This window comes from Convolutriloba macropyga, chromosome 5, assembly GCF_964194025.1.
Source record: "Convolutriloba macropyga chromosome 5, txConMacr16.3, whole genome shotgun sequence".
Classification (NCBI taxonomy): Eukaryota; Metazoa; Xenacoelomorpha; order Acoela; family Convolutidae; genus Convolutriloba; species Convolutriloba macropyga.
The window spans coordinates 23,017,080-23,036,613 of NC_134472.1; the positions used below are offsets into that span (position 1 = coordinate 23,017,080).

The 19,534-nt window shown below is 38.3% G+C and overlaps 3 protein-coding genes across 4 annotated transcripts in view; 2 read left to right on the forward strand and 1 right to left on the reverse strand.

Annotated features, from left to right (window-relative positions):
* The window catches only part of LOC142339245 (T-complex protein 1 subunit theta-like), a 300,794-nt gene that overhangs the window by 108,099 nt on the left and 173,161 nt on the right, over positions 1–19,534 (forward strand). The gene's annotated exons all lie outside the window — the stretch shown is intronic.
* The window catches only part of LOC142339249 (transmembrane protein 203-like), a 179,986-nt gene that overhangs the window by 108,099 nt on the left and 52,353 nt on the right, over positions 1–19,534 (forward strand). The gene's annotated exons all lie outside the window — the stretch shown is intronic.
* LOC142339883 (uncharacterized) overlaps positions 1–19,534 on the reverse strand; it is a 49,065-nt gene that overhangs the window by 5,645 nt on the left and 23,886 nt on the right. For both annotated transcript variants that reach the window (XM_075390203.1, XM_075390204.1), the window contains exon 4: positions 11,865–11,978. In XM_075390203.1, coding sequence (XP_075246318.1) covers positions 11,865–11,978 — 114 coding nt within the window. The remainder of the gene's footprint in view (positions 1–11,864; positions 11,979–19,534) is intronic.

Here is a 19,534-nt window from a genome sequence, read left to right on the forward strand (position 1 = left end):
TCGGCTTCAAAAGACTCTCCTTGCACCAAATACTGTAGATGACGCTCGGCTTCGTCAAGCTCAGTAGGGTCGGTAATGCTACCATCGGGGTTACGGTAGCCGGCATGTTTCGGCAAAAGCCGGAGAACGCATGTGGCAATGCGCTAGTGCTTTTGATAAGAACTAAACTTATCAAATGGGAATAACGACGGAACGGGAGTTGTCTGTTTTTTAACAGATGTAGCGAAAGAAACAGTGTCTTCTGTAATGACTGCTTGGTTGACGCCAAGTTTGATGTTATCAATGACGTCTTTGTTCGGCACGAAAGGGAAACTTGAGTTAGTTACGAAATGTGGACCATTGACCCAACTGCTTAGTTGCAAAACCTCAGCGGACATTCCTCGCGTGCCAGCGTCAGCTATATTATCCTTAGTTGCGACGTGGTTCCATTGGTCAACGCTGGTATACTCCAAAATTTCGCAAACACGGTTTGCAACAAAGATTGGTTGCTTTTCATTTGAGTTAATCCATTGGAGAACGGTTGTGCTGTCTCTCCACATGAATACTTGGTTAACAGTTACGGTAAGTGCTTGCGTAATTTCTTTTTTAAGTCGAGCGGCAAGTAGAGGTGGTTGTAATTCGAGTTTTGGGACAGTCAATACTTTCATTGGCGCCACGCGCGCTTTCCCCGAAACAAACGCAAGCTCTGTTCTTTCTTGGCCCGTAGGTGTTTTTACTCGGGCTCGCAAGAATGCGACCGCACTGAAAATATCCTGCGAACTATCACCGAACATATGCAACTCTATATTATGAAAGGGTCCACTAATGTAACTTCGGGGAAATTTAATGTTTTCAAGCTTTGGTAAGTCCGCACTCCAAACCAAAAATCTTTGAACGATCTCCTGTGGGAGCTTGTCATCCTATTGTTGTCCTGTGACACGCCAGATAACTTTTAAGAGCAGTCGCGCACCGACGGTAAACGGTGCGACAAGGCCAATGGGGCCAAAGACTTTCGAGACAAGACTTAGGACCAAGCGTTGCGTGAGGGACTTGGTGATAGCGCAGCTTGTACCCCGACTCACAACTAAAGTGTCATTAGTGTGATCCCACTTTAACCCTAGCACATGCGATGAATCCTCCTGACATGAAACAATAACCTTGGGCTCAGTAGACTGAAAGGAGCCATCAATTCGGTCAGCCAGATTTGGTACATTGCTTACGAACTCTGTAAGCCTGAACCCGCCGAGATGGAGAAGATGTACCAATTCCTTCGATCTATTGATGGCTTTCTGTGGAGACTCCACTGAGTCAAGATAATCGTCCATGTAGAAGTTTTCAAGGACGGCTTTTGCAGCGTCGGGGTAAAACTTGGCATTGTCTCTCGCAGTGCGTTGTAATGCATAGTTGGCGCATGTGGGCGAGTCTTTAGCCCCGAATATATGGCGCGTATATTGATACACTACAACGTTAGTTGTGGAGTCCTCCCGCCACAGAAAGCGAACTGATTGTTGATCTGATGGTAACACGCCAACCTGTAGAAACATTCCCTCGATGTCGGCGGAGACGGAATATGGATGTTTTCGGAAGCGAAGAAGTACGTAAATAAGGTTTTGGAGCAGATCAGGGCCAGTGAGGCGCCATGAAATTTTGCTGCTCCATTGAGCACCCTACGCACCTTACCCGGTTTGTTCGGGTTTAAAACCGGATGTTGGGGTAGGTACCATTCTTTATCGGACCGGCTCTCAACCTTGTGAGCGTCCAGAACCTCAATTACATACCCATTATTTAGGTATTCCTTGATGGTACTAGTATACTTTTCTCTGAGGTCTTCATCCTCTGCCGATCGTTTTTGGAGAGATTTTAGTTGCACAAGGGAGGAGAAGTAATTATTTGTGAGCTTGATGTTGTCTGCTGCCCACAGCATTCCGACATTGTATCTCAGGCCATTGTGTAAGGTGGTACTCTCAAGGATTTCGTAAGCCCTTGCGTCTGCTGCAGATCTTGAGTCGACCTGCTTGTTTGCTCCGAATGATTCAATGTCGTACCATGACTTTACTTGACTTGCTAACTCATTGTCCTGTTCGATATTCACTTTAAAGCACGTTGAGGTTAAACACGAACTTGATGGTAACGGACCGCTTAAGACCCAACCTAAGGGTAAGCGTACGGCAACGGGTGAACGCTTCTCATCGGCAGAGAAGTATTCCAACGGGCGGATGGCATGATAGACATCTTGTCTGAGTATCATCTCAATGTCTTTATAGGAATATGTCACGGGATCAAGGACTGCTAAGTGTGGGTACCACTCTTTCAGAGCCTGTACATTAATTATATCTGAGCCGACGTTCAGACTCTCCTTAACGAAAGGGTTGATGGTAAATGGTTCGAAATCCTGATGTTCTCTTGGTTTCACAGGGACTTCAACAACTCTAGTATCAACTACTTCTTCGGTATTGATACCCTTGACAGTTAGTTTTAGTGCTTTATCGTGCAAACCGAGCCTATCTGCGAGACTACTGGCCACCCAAGAGGTACTGCAGGCGGTATCACACAAAACTATAGCCTTGGTATCTAAACCTGACGAATTGAACAACTGCAATTCAGTCACCTGGGGAAGCCCCTTAACGTCAGTAACTGATGACATCGTTGTGGTCTTATTGGACGGCTGTTGACTAGTAGTTGCTTTACTTTGACCTGTGTTGCCAGAAGACTGGATAGTATTGGAATTTGTTGACTGTTTTGCTGGGAAAACCCTATCTGGTCCATGCAATAGTGTGTTATGCGAACTATTGCACCCCTCTGCTCGGCACTTTCTCGGTTGAGGGCACTGGCGGAATGTGTGCTTATCGCGTAAGCACGAAAAGGAAAGTTTATTGTCCGGCACCATTTTAGCTCTCTGGGTTGGAGTCTTTTCCTTGAAAATTCGACATTCCCATAGCCGGTGGTTACCTTTGCATACAATACAGCGAGAGTAAGTGTTTGTGGAAGAAGGTGGCATTTGCTTCTTTGTTTCCCTTTGTTGTAAATTTGATGCAAACAATGTTGAGGCTGTTTTGGTCTTGGTTACTGAAGTGCTGTTATCTTCGGGCCTTGCCTTGGTTGCGCTTTGTTTCATAAGATCATGGGCCTCAGCCTTTTCTTTTAGCCAATCGTTAAAGTCAAGGAGGGTAGGCTTGACCCAGTGCTTCTTAACCGTAAGGAGTGACCATGACTCTTTCATGTTTGGTGGTAACTTCTGTACCGGTTGGTTGAGTAGGGAAGCGCTCTTCAAGTCAGCATCGTATGATAGTGACTTGAAAACACCAACGAGGCTGGATATGGCTGCAGAATAGTTAATGATGTTATCGCTATTGTGCATTTTAAGAGGCGGAAAGTTGCTTAGTTTATCCAAGTGTGCACTTACGACTGCCTGTGGCTGGCCAAATTTACGTTCCAAAGTCCTTAGTGCATCCTTGTACAATAAACCACAGTAAGCAAACTCGGCGATTGCAATCTTTGCTTTACCAGTGACGAGTGTCTTAAGATATGTCAATTTAACGTCATCAGTGAGCGTTTGCGAGTCAATCGCGCTTTTGAATTGACCATTTCACTCGTGCCATTGTAATGGATCGCCATTATACTGAGCAGGTTTCCATTCTGGCAAGGGGTCATTTTTCTTGGTGTTTATTGCGTCAGCCAACTCCCTAATCAATGACGCATTGTCCGATATCGGAGGGGCAGGTGCAGACACCTGCGGACCACTCCTTTTCAACGGTGTTGGCCCAACATAAGGGTATGCTGGCTGAAAAACAAGAGTGGCTAGACCAGGTACAACCTTACTAGTAGTCGCGATTGGGTTTTCCTGCTGTGCACCTGATGGTGGTTGCATATCAATCAAAAGGGGTGAATTCGAATATATTCGTTGTGGAACATTAGTGCTTGAGGGCGCAATATGGTTGTGTATATTTGGAGGCAGATTATTCACGGTGGTTGTGTCTTGGTTGACTATTGACGGTCTGTGCTGTGGAAACCACCAATGACTCATATTTGGCACAAATCTTTGGCCAAGAGGGATAGTGGGCATATTTGGGACAGGCGGAACAACAGAACGTACAACTTTGTGTACTCGGTTATTATTATTTTGAAAAGTTTCGTTGACGAGAGGCTAATTAATCAAAGGGTCGTGTAGGATGGGAGCAGTGATGTTAGGTCCGAAGACTGGGTTCGGAATGGGAAGGTCGTTAGGATGAGCGGGTTCGGAGTTGTGCTGTTGAGTGTTTGGACTTGGTGGGGCGCCTGGGTGCGAGGGAACATTTATTGCGGGGGCTGGATGATTTGTTGACGGAAAAGGAGGAAGAGTGGCGTTTGGTGCTCGGGGGAAAAATTAATTTGTTGTCGGGAGAAGATACGCGAGGCCGAATCATTCTTAGGCAGACTTGATGTTTCAGGTCCCCTTGAGAATTGAAGTTGTGCGTTGGGAATTAACTCGGAGGCATTATTTTGATTTACTTGCGGTGCGAACGGCTGTGGTGGAATGGGCTGTTGAATGGGTGGTGAAGAAGCCCCTGGGGCGTGTACAAAAGGCGGGTGACTATCCGCGGTTACTTGGTTGGTTACGCTCGGAAGCGCCATGCCTTGTTGGCCTGTTCGATCCATTTGCGCCCTTAGGTGCGCCTGGTACAACACCTGTGTGCTAGCAGCAGCCAAAAAATTTTCAGGTGGAGTATAATAAGGGTCGAGTTGCTGCAAGGTCAAAATGCTTAAAAAATAATTGCCTCGACAATTTTTTGGAATCGAATACCTTGAAATGTCAGTGTTGTGATCTTCCATTGCTTCGGCGTTATTGTGGCTAGGGCATTCTCGAGGGTCTTTCGTAACCTCTGCTTCACCAGTTTTTTCGTTGTTATTAAAACTTAAAGCAAGTGAGGTGTTGGTTCTATCCTGAACAGCCTTTTCACTTCCCATCGAGCTCCTAGCACTTGCAGTTGTTTCAGATTGGCTACCTTTAGAAACGGCGTCCAGCAATTCAAATTCTTGCAGAGTTGCCTCTGCCAACCGTTTCCTGTTGTTTTTCTCCAATTCATCTATTTCCATTTGCTTTTTCTGTTTAGCAAGGCGAATGGCTGCCTCATTCTGTTTTTCAATTTCTTCACGCTTCATCTTAGCAATTACATAATCATTGTTACGCTGACTGGATGTTTTTGGCGATGTCATAATTGAGGAAAGTCTAGAACGAATGGAAGCCCTTGGTTCCTGGAACTCACTCACTTTATCGTCAGCAGAGTTGATGTAGTTTCGTGCTGAAGTGAGTATGTTGTCGTTCTTAGTTGTCATTACCTCCAAGTAAGACTCTAATGAAAGAACAAGAGCACTTGGATCCTCTGTTTTTCCAGCAAATGAAATCAGGTCCTCATTTTTGTCTACAACAGTCATAAATGCTTCGTTGCACTTTGTTACTAGGCGTTCAACTTTCACTCGCCTACTTTGACTATTTATACTATGGACGATGTCTTCATGTATAGCATGCAATTCAGCTTCACGCTTCGACCTGGCCGCGTAATATTTTTTGACTTTTCGACCAAGACTATTAGACTTCACGGTGTTATTATTTCCAATGACCAGCAAAACTACCACTGCAAACGTTTATCTATTATAAGCACACTCCAAACAAACCAAATCCACGCAAAACAAACTCAACGCAAAATGCACCAAACACAGCACACTGTAGACAGTCTGAAAAACAAACCGCCCAACAGAAAAGGTCGTTGAGCCCACAGTGCCCGACAAAAACAGAAGTGGAGCGCTTAACGCTATGCACTCAGCCCGGAGGGAAGACAAAAGACACGAGGGAAGTCGAGCGAGCCACGCGCGAGAAAACGGAGACGTTACGGACGGGAAGTTGAGCGAGCAACACGCAACGCAACAGACGGGACGGAAACGCGGAACAAGCGGCGCACGAGGAAACCGGTAACGAGACGGTCGGAACGGAAAAACGAGAAACGGGAAAATGGTACGGACGAGGCGGAAACGTCGGGCGGACGGCGCGCGACGAAACGGGAAAACGGTACGGACGAGACGAAGACGTCGGGCTGACGGCGCGCGACGAAACGGGAAAACGGTACGGACAAGGCGGAAACGTCAGGCGGACGGCGCCCGACGAAACGGGAATACGGAATATCACGAGAGGGAGGTAGGCCACAAGCGAGGAGGCGGGAAGTTCAAACGCTAGCAGACTACAGCAACAAACTCTCCCAAACAAACTAGCCGTAACTCCAGAATAAACTTAAGTCACACCCTAGCAATATTCAAACCTAAACAACCGATCAGCATACCAAAATTAATAAACAAACTACAGCAAAAGTTAAGTAATATGCAGAGATTTTGTATGTAGTCTATGAAAGCTGAAAAAAAATAAGAAATAATCTAGCCGTAACTCCAGAATAAACTTAGGTCACACCCTAGAAGGCAAAAACCTAAACCAACTAACAATCATACAGTTACACGCAAACAAACGGCAGCAAAAATCAATATATTACAACAGGGCTGCTAGTGAATTTGTGAGTTGGAAATGTCCAGGAACCAACTAGCCGTAACTCTAGAACAAATTTAAGTCACAACCTAGAAAGCAACAAGACCAAAGCAACTAACCAGCATACCAGCTTAATCAGCATACTGCAACAAAAACACAACATACTTCATCATATATGACAACATGCTACATCGAAGGAAAAAATTAGGCGGAGAAAAACAACTCTGAATGCAAGAAAAACGGAATGATCGGAAACGAAAACGAAAAACAAAATTTTTGGGAGAGCGACGTTGATGAAAAATGAACCGAAATTGTGAATGGCGGAGAAAAAGAAGGAACGAAAAAGAAACGGACGGTACGGTACGAAAACGAGATACGAAAATAATATGAAGACAATTTTTTTGAGCCAGAAGTTGTGAGTTTATATCTCACACCATGGTGGCCATAGAAAGGTCCAATTTCTCTGTCCAATTTTTTCAAATTTTGGTCAATTTTTTGCAAATCGTTGATTACGGAATGGTAATCCTGTAAACTGGACGGTTTTTAGTCTTGAAAGTACGGTTTGTCAATAATCGGTATTGATTTTCTAATTTTTTTGATTTGCCTCGAAATTGACCAAAGATTTTCAAAATTGAACAATTTAGCATTATGTTCTCACATTTTTTCTCATATCTGAGGTCAATTTTTTGCTATGTAGCCATAATGGACCAATTTGTCTGAATATCCCAACTTTCGACCCAAAATTTTCAAAATCGATGTTTTTTTTCTCTAAAAAAAGTTTTTCAGCTCCCTTCTCCAAAAAATATTCTATTTCGCTGAGATTTGCCAAGATAGTACTACTTGCTTTTCTTTACAATCTGGCCGAAAGGGATTTGTGAATATCGGAAGCTTTGCTCAAACTCCGAACCTTGATGGTTTTTAAACTAAAAAAATTCAACTGTGGGGTTTATTGGCGACCGGTTACAAAAAAGATTACAGTCAATTATCCATTTTTATAAATACCAGTGTTTGGGGCCGAACTTGCCGTCTAAACTATCTAATTACTTTACTGCAAAAATAATGTAGCATATGTTTCTGTCTTACATTTTTTTCCGGCGCGTCCTAACAGCAATTAAAACTTTTTGTTGATTGAGCAGGTGTCACTCATCGTTGCTCTTTGGCTCACACATCTGGGGCTGAAGAGAAATGCCGTCTGTTCACACTCGCGGGTGCATAACACCTCAGAGGCCCATTGGTGGCCACATAGTACTCCTCCACTCTCAACGTTATAGTATCCTTCCCCGCTGTGACTCAGATCTTGCACAATTTTAATGATTTCAATAGTATGTTGCCGGCTTCCAATTCTTGTGTATTGGTTTTCGTGACTCCAAGTGTTCCATGGGTCTTGTAATCTGGGCATACCATGCTACCATCTGCTGCAGTGTTGCTGCATCCCTCTTGTCAATAAGATAGTTCAATAAACTCACACCATTTACCAGCTCAGTAATTAGCATTAAAGGTGATACGATCGAAAGATAGGGGTAAATTGGCTGATAACTTCAACACAAAGCACGTATAAATTCAACACATATTCAACATATTATAATTATGGAATCTACTCCTGAAATTACAACTTAACAGTAGACACGGAATGTCAGATTTGAATAAGTTTGTCACAATTCCAACAATTAGGCTGAAAGGTGTTCAAAACCCTAGCGGCACCATATTAAAGGTGAAAACACTCTTTGGTAAGCTGAATTCTTCATCCAAATTGATATAAAGCAGCGTATAAGTTATCGTAAGTACATAGCAACTTTCATCATAAAGTAGCGTGTTAGGCTTAGAACAACGTATTAACTCATCGAAGATAGCAACAACGTGTCAGCATTATCGGTGTACAAAGCAACTTGTTCTGCTAAGCAAATGTTAACAATTCAACGTAGAAGCTTTAATACGTACATAGCAACAAGTCGAACTTAGACAGCAAGATTTTGTTGTTCATTTAACAGGTTTTTTCATCTGATGTCATTGACGTCAAAATCAGTTCGTATTCATTCGGCAATTGTCGAGAAAACCTAAAAATATTAAGCCAAAAACCAGCTTAATCGATACATATAGTGGTTATATTCACTTAAAATTATGTTAAATGAACTTTTTCGGAACTTTCTACCTATATTAGAACGTATTTAAATCTTATTTTAAAGTTTAGAAATACTCAATTCTGATTGGCTAAAATTCGTCCATTTACTACGTAACAATTCTCAACAAACTCTGGAGACATAGATAGATACGTCAATGAGACTATTACCTAAAAAAACTGAGTACCCAAACAGGAGCTGAATCAGAAGAGATATTCAAAATATCCATCAGAAAAAAGTTATCTTATTGAATTTTGTCACCCAATAAGGGGGGACATTTGTTTCTTCAGCAAACAAATTTTGTCTCAAATGCATGAACCAATATCTGTATTTTAAAAAATTCAAAAAAAGATACTTTTGAATGTCACATCTATAAAAAAAATTGGCGAGGTAAAGCCAATGAAAGTGTTTTTTTACATCTTGGCGATCATATGAACACGGTGAGATGAAGCACGGTTACACAATGACCACCATCACACTTATTAAAAAGATTTTTTTTACTTTTTTTTAGTTTGTGAATTTTGTTTTAAAGTTGTAAAAATGAAAAAGCACAAAACATGAAAACAAAAAATGAAAACAAGAACTGAAATAAGGTAATTTCAATAGATGAGCGAGAAGTTTGTCTAAATTGTAATCAGTGATTTGCTCTTCATCCATAAATGAACTGAGGTTTTTCAATCAGTACGGATTTGAACAAATATTTTCTGTGAAGTGCATAACTGACAGAATCTAGAATTGGGCCTGAGAAGGTTGACGCCCCTTTTCATGAACAGACAATTGTCAGCGCAAACGGATGGAGTTGATGCGCTGTTATCACTGGTTAAAGGTCTTAGTGGACGTCTACTTATCGGCTAATCATTGAGGGTGCATCTGTGGGGTTTATTGGCGACCGGTTACAAAAAAGATTACAGTCAATTATCCATTTTTATAAATACCAGTGTTTGGGGCCGAACTTGCCGTCTAAACTATCTAATTACTTTACTGCAAAAATAATGTAGCATATGTTTCTGTCTTACATTTTTTTCCGGCGCGTCCTAACAGCAATTAAAACTTTTTGTTGATTGAGCAGGTGTCACTCATCGTTGCTCTTTGGCTCACACATCTGGGGCTGAAGAGAAATGCCGTCTGTTCACACTCGCGGGTGCATAACACCTCAGAGGCCCATTGGTGGCCACATAGTACTCCTCCACTCTCAACGTTATAGTATCCTTCCCCGCTGTGACTCAGATCTTGCACAATTTTAATGATTTCAATAGTATGTTGCCGGCTTCCAATTCTTGTGTATTGGTTTTCGTGACTCCAAGTGTTCCATGGGTCTTGTAATCTGGGCATACCATGCTACCATCTGCTGCAGTGTTGCTGCATCCCTCTTGTCAATAAGATAGTTCAATAAACTCACACCATTTACCAGCTCAGTAATTAGCATTAAAGGTGATACGATCGAAAGATAGGGGTAAATTGGCTGATAACTTCAACACAAAGCACGTATAAATTCAACACATATTCAACATATTATAATTATGGAATCTACTCCTGAAATTACAACTTAACAGTAGACACGGAATGTCAGATTTGAATAAGTTTGTCACAATTCCAACAATTAGGCTGAAAGGTGTTCAAAACCCTAGCGGCACCATATTAAAGGTGAAAACACTCTTTGGTAAGCTGAATTCTTCATCCAAATCGATATAAAGCAGCGTATAAGTTATCGTAAGTACATAGCAACTTTCATCATAAAGTAGCGTGTTAGGCTTAGAACAACGTATTAACTCATCGAAGATAGCAACAACGTGTCAGCATTATCGGTGTACAAAGCAACTTGTTCTGCTAAGCAAATGTTAACAATTCAACGTAGAAGCTTTAATACGTACATAGCAACAAGTCGAACTTAGACAGCAAGATCTTGTTGTTCATTTAACAGGTTTTTTCATCTGATGTCATTGACGTCAAAATCAGTTCGGTTTCAATCGGCAATTGTCGAGAAAACCTAAAAATATTAAGCCAAAAACCAGCTTAATCGATACATATAGTGGTTATATTCACTTAAAATTATGTTAAATGAACTTTTTCGGAACTTTCTACGTATATTAGAACGTATTTAAATCTTATTTTAAAGTTTAGAAATACTCAATTCTGATTGGCTAAAATTCGTCCATTTACTACGTAACAATTCTCAACAAACTCTGGAGACATAGATAGATACGTCAATGAGACTATTACCTAAAAAAACTGAGTACCCAAACAGGAGCTGAATCAGAAGAGATATTCAAAATATCCATCAGAAAAAAGTTATCTTATTGAATTTTGTCACCCAATAAGGGGGGACATTTGTTTCTTCAGCAAACAAATTTTGTCTCAAATGCATGAACCAATATCTGTATTTTAAAAAATTCAAAAAAAGATACTTTTGAATGTCACATCTATAAAAAAAATTGGCGAGGTAAAGCCAATGAAAGTGTTTTTTTACATCTTGGCGATCATATGAACACGGTGAGATGAAGCACGGTTACACAATGACCACCATCACACTTATTAAAAAGATTTTTTTTACTTTTTTTTAGTTTGTGAATTTTGTTTTAAAGTTGTAAAAATGAAAAAGCACAAAACATGAAAACAAAAAATGAAAACAAGAACTGAAATAAGGTAATTTCAATAGATGAGCGAGAAGTTTGTCTAAATTGTAATCAGTGATTTGCTCTTCATCCATAAATGAACTGAGGTTTTTCAATCAGTACGGATTTGAACAAATATTTTCTGTGAAGTGCATAACTGACAGAATCTAGAATTGGGCCTGAGAAGGTTGACGCCCCTTTTCATGAACAGACAATTGTCAGCGCAAACGGATGGAGTTGATGCGCTGTTATCACTGGTTAAAGGTCTTAGTGGACGTCTACTTATCGGCTAATCATTGAGGGTGCATCTTCTCATTACGGCTGATCATAGCTCATTACGCGTTATCGGCTGTTTAATGTCTGGATCGACCGATCATGGTTGATTGATGCCTGGAAAGTCTGATCAGGATTTCTTATTGTCTGGATCGTCTGACCATGTTTTTTATAGTTTGGATCGGCTGATCTTTGCCAAATATAGTCTGGATAGTTTGGTCATTTCTGATTTTTCTCTCGATTGTATGATCATGGCTAATTAATGCCTCACTTGTCTGATCATGGCTAATTATTGCCTGGAACTTCTAGATTATAAACGAAAAGACCAACTGTGGTACTCCCCAAATCTGGCTATAGCTTTAAAAAAGTACAAACCGAAGTTGGCACCCGATCCTACTGCAGCTGAAGTGTCTCCCCACCACTCAGATGGGTCTTCATAATTGTGACCTCTGATCAGACATCCATTGAATTCTATTCTCAACCAGTAACCTGAAATTAAACTCAGAATCTTTTCTGATCTAGTATGCCCGATCTGCGGACATGTGGCTTCTGATATAATAGCTCGAATTAACAGAATTTGACAGGAATAAAAATGAAATGAATGGCCAAAATTTAGTCAGAACATCTAAAGCCATGATCTTGATTGGAAAACATTTAGCACAGCAATGCCTTTAATGGAATTTCAGTCCACGTACAGCACGTCAAATTGGTGGTGCGTGAATGGAGTTTTTTTAAAGAAATTTTATTGATTACGGAAAATATTTCTAACAAATGTTCAAACAAATGTGTATAATATTGCCTAACAATATGACTAAATTTTGGCAATTCCAACGCAAAAAAATACTAAAAGTTTCTTTAAGGCAATTCGTGAAGTCGAAGGAAACTCGAAATCCACCTTAAGCATCGACAAGAGCTCTGTCGAGTTGTTCAATAGTTTTTTTCTGGAGTTCGATACAAGTTATCACCTACTTTCACAAATCCTAACCAAATAATGAGATCAGATAGAACAAAACACTCATTGGTATTAAACTTTGTATTTGAAACATTTTTCTCAAAATTATTTCAGAAATTGCCGAACAAGTTTTCACAAGATCATTAGTGTATTAATATTTTTTTTCTCAAAAATTTAGAATTTTCGTTGGTTCCTGTACTCACAGTACTATTTAATGACTGTATCAGGAAGCACGTGTTCCCAGAATGTTGAAAAGGGCTAAAAATATTCTCCTCCATATATCGGGAAATTTTGCTGATTCAAACAATTTTAGGCCTTTTTCTATCATCCCTAGATTCAACAAATTAATTGAAAAAAATTTTATTTGCTCAACTAAGCATCTTTCTCGAGAAGAATAATGTTTTTTCTCAAAATTAACACGGCTTCAGAAAAAAAATTTCCCCGATCAACGCTCCAGTCATGCTAACGTCTGAAATACAAAAGTCATAAGAAAAGAAGAATCGGGCAAAAAGAGAAAAATTTTTAAATTTACAAAAAGCTTTTGATAATGTGAACCATGAACACCTGCTTAATGTACATCTTGATCTGGACTTCAGAGGGCCGGCACAAAAGCCGATGTCTTCCTATCTATCAAACAGAAGTTAAAAAGTTAGCATAGGTAATCAACTATCATCATGGAAAACTATTGAAGTTTGGGGCCACAGGGGGCAATTCTGGGGCCTCTAATTTCACACTTTATATGTGAATGAGATCACTCAATTTTCAAAAGGTTTTGACATCATACTATTCGAGAACGACACCATTCTTCTGCAGAACGAAATAAACAAAAGTATACGTTATCAGGAAGAAACGCGTAAACAACGTTTTCGGGTGGTTCAATAATAAATTCATGACAATAAATTGTAAAAGAACGGTTGAAGGTATTTTCAGTAGAAGTAACAGCAATTATCAAGCTACAGTTCCACCTAACAAAAAATTTGATCAAACTATTCAACGAAAACATTATGTAAAGTACTTTGGAGCTTTTATTGACAACCATTTGAAATTTACCGAGCATGTTCAATACTTATTTGAAAAGTTGAACAAATTATAAATTCGTTTATCTCTTGAAAAAATTGCAGCCTATTTCACAGTTATTGTTTTACTATAGGGTCAATGTACAACCTACAAACGATTGTTCAATATGCTGTGCTTTTATATGGCACGGCATGCATAACAGCCCTAGAGCTCTGGAATCCAAACTCAATCACTTGGTTAGAATTATATGCGGAGTGAGAGAACGCAATCACTTTCCAACTGTAAAAAAAATTCCAATTGAAAGAAAATTTAAAACTATTAGTCATTATTTTGAGAAATGAGAGCCCATTTGAGGAGATTAAATCAATAAAAACTTGTGTTGAATTTAAAAAGGTATCAAAATCGAGAAGTACATGTTGATCCATCAAACCATCTGATAACGCAAATGGCTGTAGTTCTCAGTCTATACGTTTAAGTATAAGAAAACCTGTCAACATCATGCTTAAGTACGATCCCAACTTTGCAAAATGTACAAAAGCAATGAACAGAAACAGACTGGAAAATTTTATCTCTATTTTTGTCCAATGTTACATCCCACGCAATGCTGAAATACATTCAAAAATTTACTGATCTTCATTATTTTAAGTTTTTGTTGGTTTTTGGCCAATTACCTTCAAACTGCTCCAAGGCATCATAAAACTGGGCTTCTTTGAAGCCTATTGATGACAACTGAGTGATGTGTTTGTGCTGAGTGCATAACATGTCCTTAGCTTCTGAAAACTAAATTAATTTAATTTGTATCATGTTGAATGCAGGCGGACATCGAATGCAAGTATATAGATAGCAGTAACTTCTAAAAATAATGAAATGGAAACTATTTCATACAATCTCTTTTGGCGATCAGTTTTTGTACAGCATTTACCACATAAAAAAACCGTTAGCTAATCAAAAGATATTTTGACAAAACCAGCTGGCGTTAATTCTTTTGACTATATTTCTAGGGAATAACAGGCATGCACTATGGCACCAAAAACTACGTACACCTAAAGATTTTTTAAAAAGCAATGCAAACATTAAATAATATAACATTTTCACTTCAATTTTTATTCTCTAATAACGCGTCCTTAAACCTTTAGCTTTTTCGACGTCTAGCAGATGTCTGATATTGTTTTCATACAGTTTTCTCACGACGTCTGGGATAATTTCATTACAAATTTCATACACTTTTTCTTCTAAATTTTCCCAAAAAAACTGTCTGTTTTCGTAGTTGTTGCTCCAAAATTGCCCATAAATTTTCAATTGGATTCAGATCTGGACTGTATGCTGAACATTTGAGTACTTACTAGTAGTTTTTTGGAAAAAATTGCCGATAATCTTCGATTTATGAACAAGAGCATTGTCTTGTTGAAAAATAGTGTCCAGGAAATGCATTTTTTCCTCGTAAATTTCCAAAATTTCCAAATAGCCGACAGCGTTTAGCTTGTTTGGACACTTAACAAGTAATTTCTGTCCATCTGATTGTATTGCACCCCAAAAACATAAGTGATCGTTTGTCCGAACTAAATTTTTTTTTTAGTTCAAGAAATTTCGTTCCATTTCTTCGAAAAACTCTAACAATCCCGTCGCTGGAGATGCGCACCCTTGTTTCATCAGCACAAACAATATTTTGCCAGAAAGACAAGGGCTTCTTTTAGCATATTGATGCAGCGTTTTGAACAAAAACACTTGCTTGTTTCTTCAAACTGACTTTTTTGCAGCATTTCTTGAAAAAACGCCATATTTTGGAGATTTCGTTTAACTGTACATCTGGAAATTTTATCGTAGCAAGAAAAAGCGTTATGAGCCACTCTAATGCGCTCCAATGAGGTTTTGGGACCTCTAAAAACATCAGTAACTAACTTTTCTGATTATATTGACAAGTTTGGGTGTCTTCCGCTCAATTTTTGGGCCTCGAAATTGTTATTTTTCAAGTAACGTTTGTATGCATACTGTGCACTGGATCTTGACTTCAAGTTGAGTTGCTTCTGTCTTTTAGACCATGAAAATCCGACATCTCGTAGCGTAACAACTTGGCAATCGGTGAAAGAACAAAGGGGTTTAACCATCTTTTCTGTTTAAGCGGAGAAAAGGAGTATGAAATTTCTCTTAAAACTTCTAACTTTCACGCCGTAGCACAAATCATGCTTATGAAGCACGAATCATTCTTTCAAAGCAGAAATCATGCGGTACGTAGCTTTTTGGTACCATAGTGTATATACCTAACCGACCAAAAGCATAAACATGATATGGGCAAACATCAGAACGAAAGTAAGCGGTTAAAGTTTTTGGGCTTGTCAAGGCGAGCAAAACACAAGCTTATGGCTTGTCGCTTAAAAAAATGAAGACTGTATTTTAGATCCTGCACGTTTGAGTAGACGATGGAGTCACCGAGTGAATCTTGTAGAAAATCTTCATAAATTATTGCTAGAAATTCAGTGAAAATGCAACAAAAAGTTTTCTGTGCTTTAATCTTAACTAATTGTGGGCAGTAAACTAACTTACTGCACCTTCTTTCGGTTATCAAATACCAGATGTAAGAAAAAATTTCTGTACGATTTCTTATTCCTACTGTTACTCGAGCATTTGTTAGTGTTTTAGCTAATTTTTCCACAGGTTAAAAGTTCTTGCTATTTTTTGTTTTAATCATTTCAACAGGTAAGTACATGGTTTCTAATAAGTTAAAAGTAACTAAATTTTTACATTTTCGAGCAGAAAAAAATGGACAACTTTCTTCGTCTTCGATTTGTGTTGTCATATATACCAGACTGCGATGATGAACTGCCACATCAAAACACTCTTGAAACCGCTAAAAAGAATTGGGCAGTATAAAAGTCACTTTCTCAAATAAAAATGAGCAGCTGCTACATTTTCACTCATCTTGTTTCATGGGGAAAATTAAGCTGCGTGCATACTACACATATCATCATAAACTTACACAAATTTTTGCTCACACATAAATTTGTGTAAATTTTCATTCACACAGATGGATGAAAATTATGAGCAAAATCCTGCCAGTTAATCTTTGGATGCACATGATTTTTAAGGGTGGCTATATGGCATGCAACATTACTACTTGGGAGAGAAAACACGCATAAAGCCTTCATAAATTAAAGAAAACACCATGAACAGATATTCTAAAAAACACCGGATCGGTTCTGTTTCAGAATTCAACTTAGTGAGGATCAAATCGTTACACCCCCTGGACTCACGTACTATTTTGACTTGCTAAAATGCTATAGAAGAACACTTGATTTGAAACAGGGAGTCATGAAAAGCGTTGGCGGTCCAAAACAGAAAACATTAAAAAATGAACTCTATGAACTAATTTCAAGCTTGCTTCTTGTGATTGGTTGATAAAAATATAAAACAAAAATAGCTGCAGACAGTAAAATCTCCTAGAGTCAATTGATGCTACTACCTCTGTACTATTCGACTGGCTTTATATAGAATTGCTAAACAATATAGAACTGCTGAAACCAGAACATTTCTGCCTCAAGCATCCCACTCGGAAAAGTCTTTAATCAAAACTATTTGCGACAACAACAGTTGCATATTCTATATCGGTTGAAAACATTGCCGGACAATTGGGGGGCAATTGTCGATAAAAAGACTTCTGACGCCCACCAGTTAAACACCCACTTCTGAGGCCCACTAGCCCTATTTCAAATTTAACAGTACTAAAGACCATGTATTTCGAACTCTAACGCCTTTCTCTTTTAAGTTTTATTGTCTCATAACTATAACGCTAGAACGACCTCATATGAAATTCCAAATTTTTATTAGAAATTACCTTTCAATTTATAGTTCAAAAACCAAATTAATGATTCAGGTAGGTCACATATGCTCAAAACAATTTTTCTAATGACCGACATAAAAGGTCGCACTTTGACGTCTCGGCGAGTAATCATATGGTTGTAAAATAAATTGGGAGTTTGTGGAAAAAACACAAAGAAGATTCATCCTTAAATTCTGATCAAAAACATTGAAAAATCAAGTAGCTTGATTACCAGCCTTCTTTAAAAAAACATTTGATTGTCAGCAGACCACATGACCAAAAGCTACTATGCAACAATAAAACACGTGTTGGACCTCATATGAACAACCGTCAAAAAAGTTTAGATAAAAACAACGAGGCTCGTTATTGTGCGTTCGCACATGATGTTCCGACCCCAGCCCATCTACATTTTTGACTCAATTGTCAACCAAATGAAGAGACAACAAAAATAGATTGTTTGAATTAAAAAAATTGTTACAAAACCTTGCTTTTAAATGAAATACATAATGCCATGCCTCAATACAGCGCTCATGAGATCTGCCATTAACAAGACTACGAGAAAAAACAACAAAAAACAGTAAAAGCAAAAACAAACATTTCACGGCAAAAACTCAATATCTAAATTTGTAGCAACGTCAAAATGCAATCAGATAAAACCTTAACGACACAAATTTACTCTTTCCTAAACATACAGCAGATGGAAACTTTCCTTAATGAGACTAGGTAACAAGTGGACAAAGAGAAGAAAAAATGAGGCGAAATACAAATATCAATCAACATTTTCTAAATCAAATAATTTCAAAAGTCTTAAAAATCATTAGTTTATAACAAATTAACTCTTGATAAATTTACAAAAAGGTCATTTTGAAACTAATGGGGTCTGTCTTTGGTTAGGCTAAGCCATAGGAACGGATTAAAGATGCGGAAAACTTAAAAAAATCTCAAAAAATTGCAAACAATTAGGGAAAACACGAATTATTGAAGCCTTTGAAATCATCAGCTATTATCTGAATATTATCTTTTTTATTTCAGTTTGTTTTACACTAATTCCGCCTGAAATGTACTGACAGAATAAATAAGTTCAATTGGACCACATTTGAAAATCATAGGGAACGGTTTCTACCCGAATATGCAAAAAGAAGAGAAACAAACAAAAACACACCACTCACAAAACTTTTATGGAAACGCATATTGTCCAACAAACAAAACATCAGTTATGAAATAATATCAGTAGACATGTTAATTGTTGAAAAACAAGGAGTTGGATGGGACCCTTCAATGATGAGAATAATTAACAAGTTGACGAAAAGAACAACAAAAACTGGAAAGTTTGAAAAATCTTTGAAAATTCATTTAATTGTAAACTTTAAGACTATTCGCTTTTTGACCTTTTTGACTGCTTCGGGTAACATCGTTCAATCAATCCTCAATTAAAATCTTATGAGACCGGTCAACATATTACAGCTACCTAGAGAATAAAAAACACGCAAACTCAGCAATTTTGAAAGTAACTGAGCGAGAAAAGTGTCGAAGCCATTAGAAAATGAACTCTTCGTTAGGAGCTTTTCTGTTTTCAATTAACTTTTAACAGAAATAAGATTTTTTTAAAAAAAATGACTTCAAAAAACTCAACAAATGTGAACAATTACATTAGAACAACGAGATTTTTGAGGAAACCTGTAGTATCATTGCTATTAAATTCAATATCTCTCATCGGAAGCTAATAAACACGCTATTTGCCTAAGTAAACTTGCCTTGACGGACGACGAGGATGTTTTTTAGTCATATGTCATCACAAGGACATTACAATAAGTCATTGGCTATGAAAAGAACAGCAAAGACAGGCAAAATTCAAAAATTCATCTTCTCTAGACCATTGGGAACAATCAATATTTGGATAATGAGATAAGATTTCAAAACGAACCGAAACTTTTTAAAATTTATGGAATAAATTTTTTAAAATTTATGGAAACTTGTGCATCGAAGTCGTAAATAGTTTGAAGATGATATCGCTTACCATATTAATATTGTTTTTGTTTGCAGTAAGAAGGAAGGGGGTCCTGTCATTATTGAGACTGACTTACCGTTAAAAATTTATTTTTAAGGTTGATTAATGTTCAAAAAATTTTGAAAATTTTTTTTAAAGTTTTAACAGACATTAGGTTCAATAGCTTTCAAATGACGTCAATAAATACGGTCAGTTATGCCTCGATGGTCGGAGAAGAATTTTTGTCAGGCATAGCTAATCAATAAGACATCACA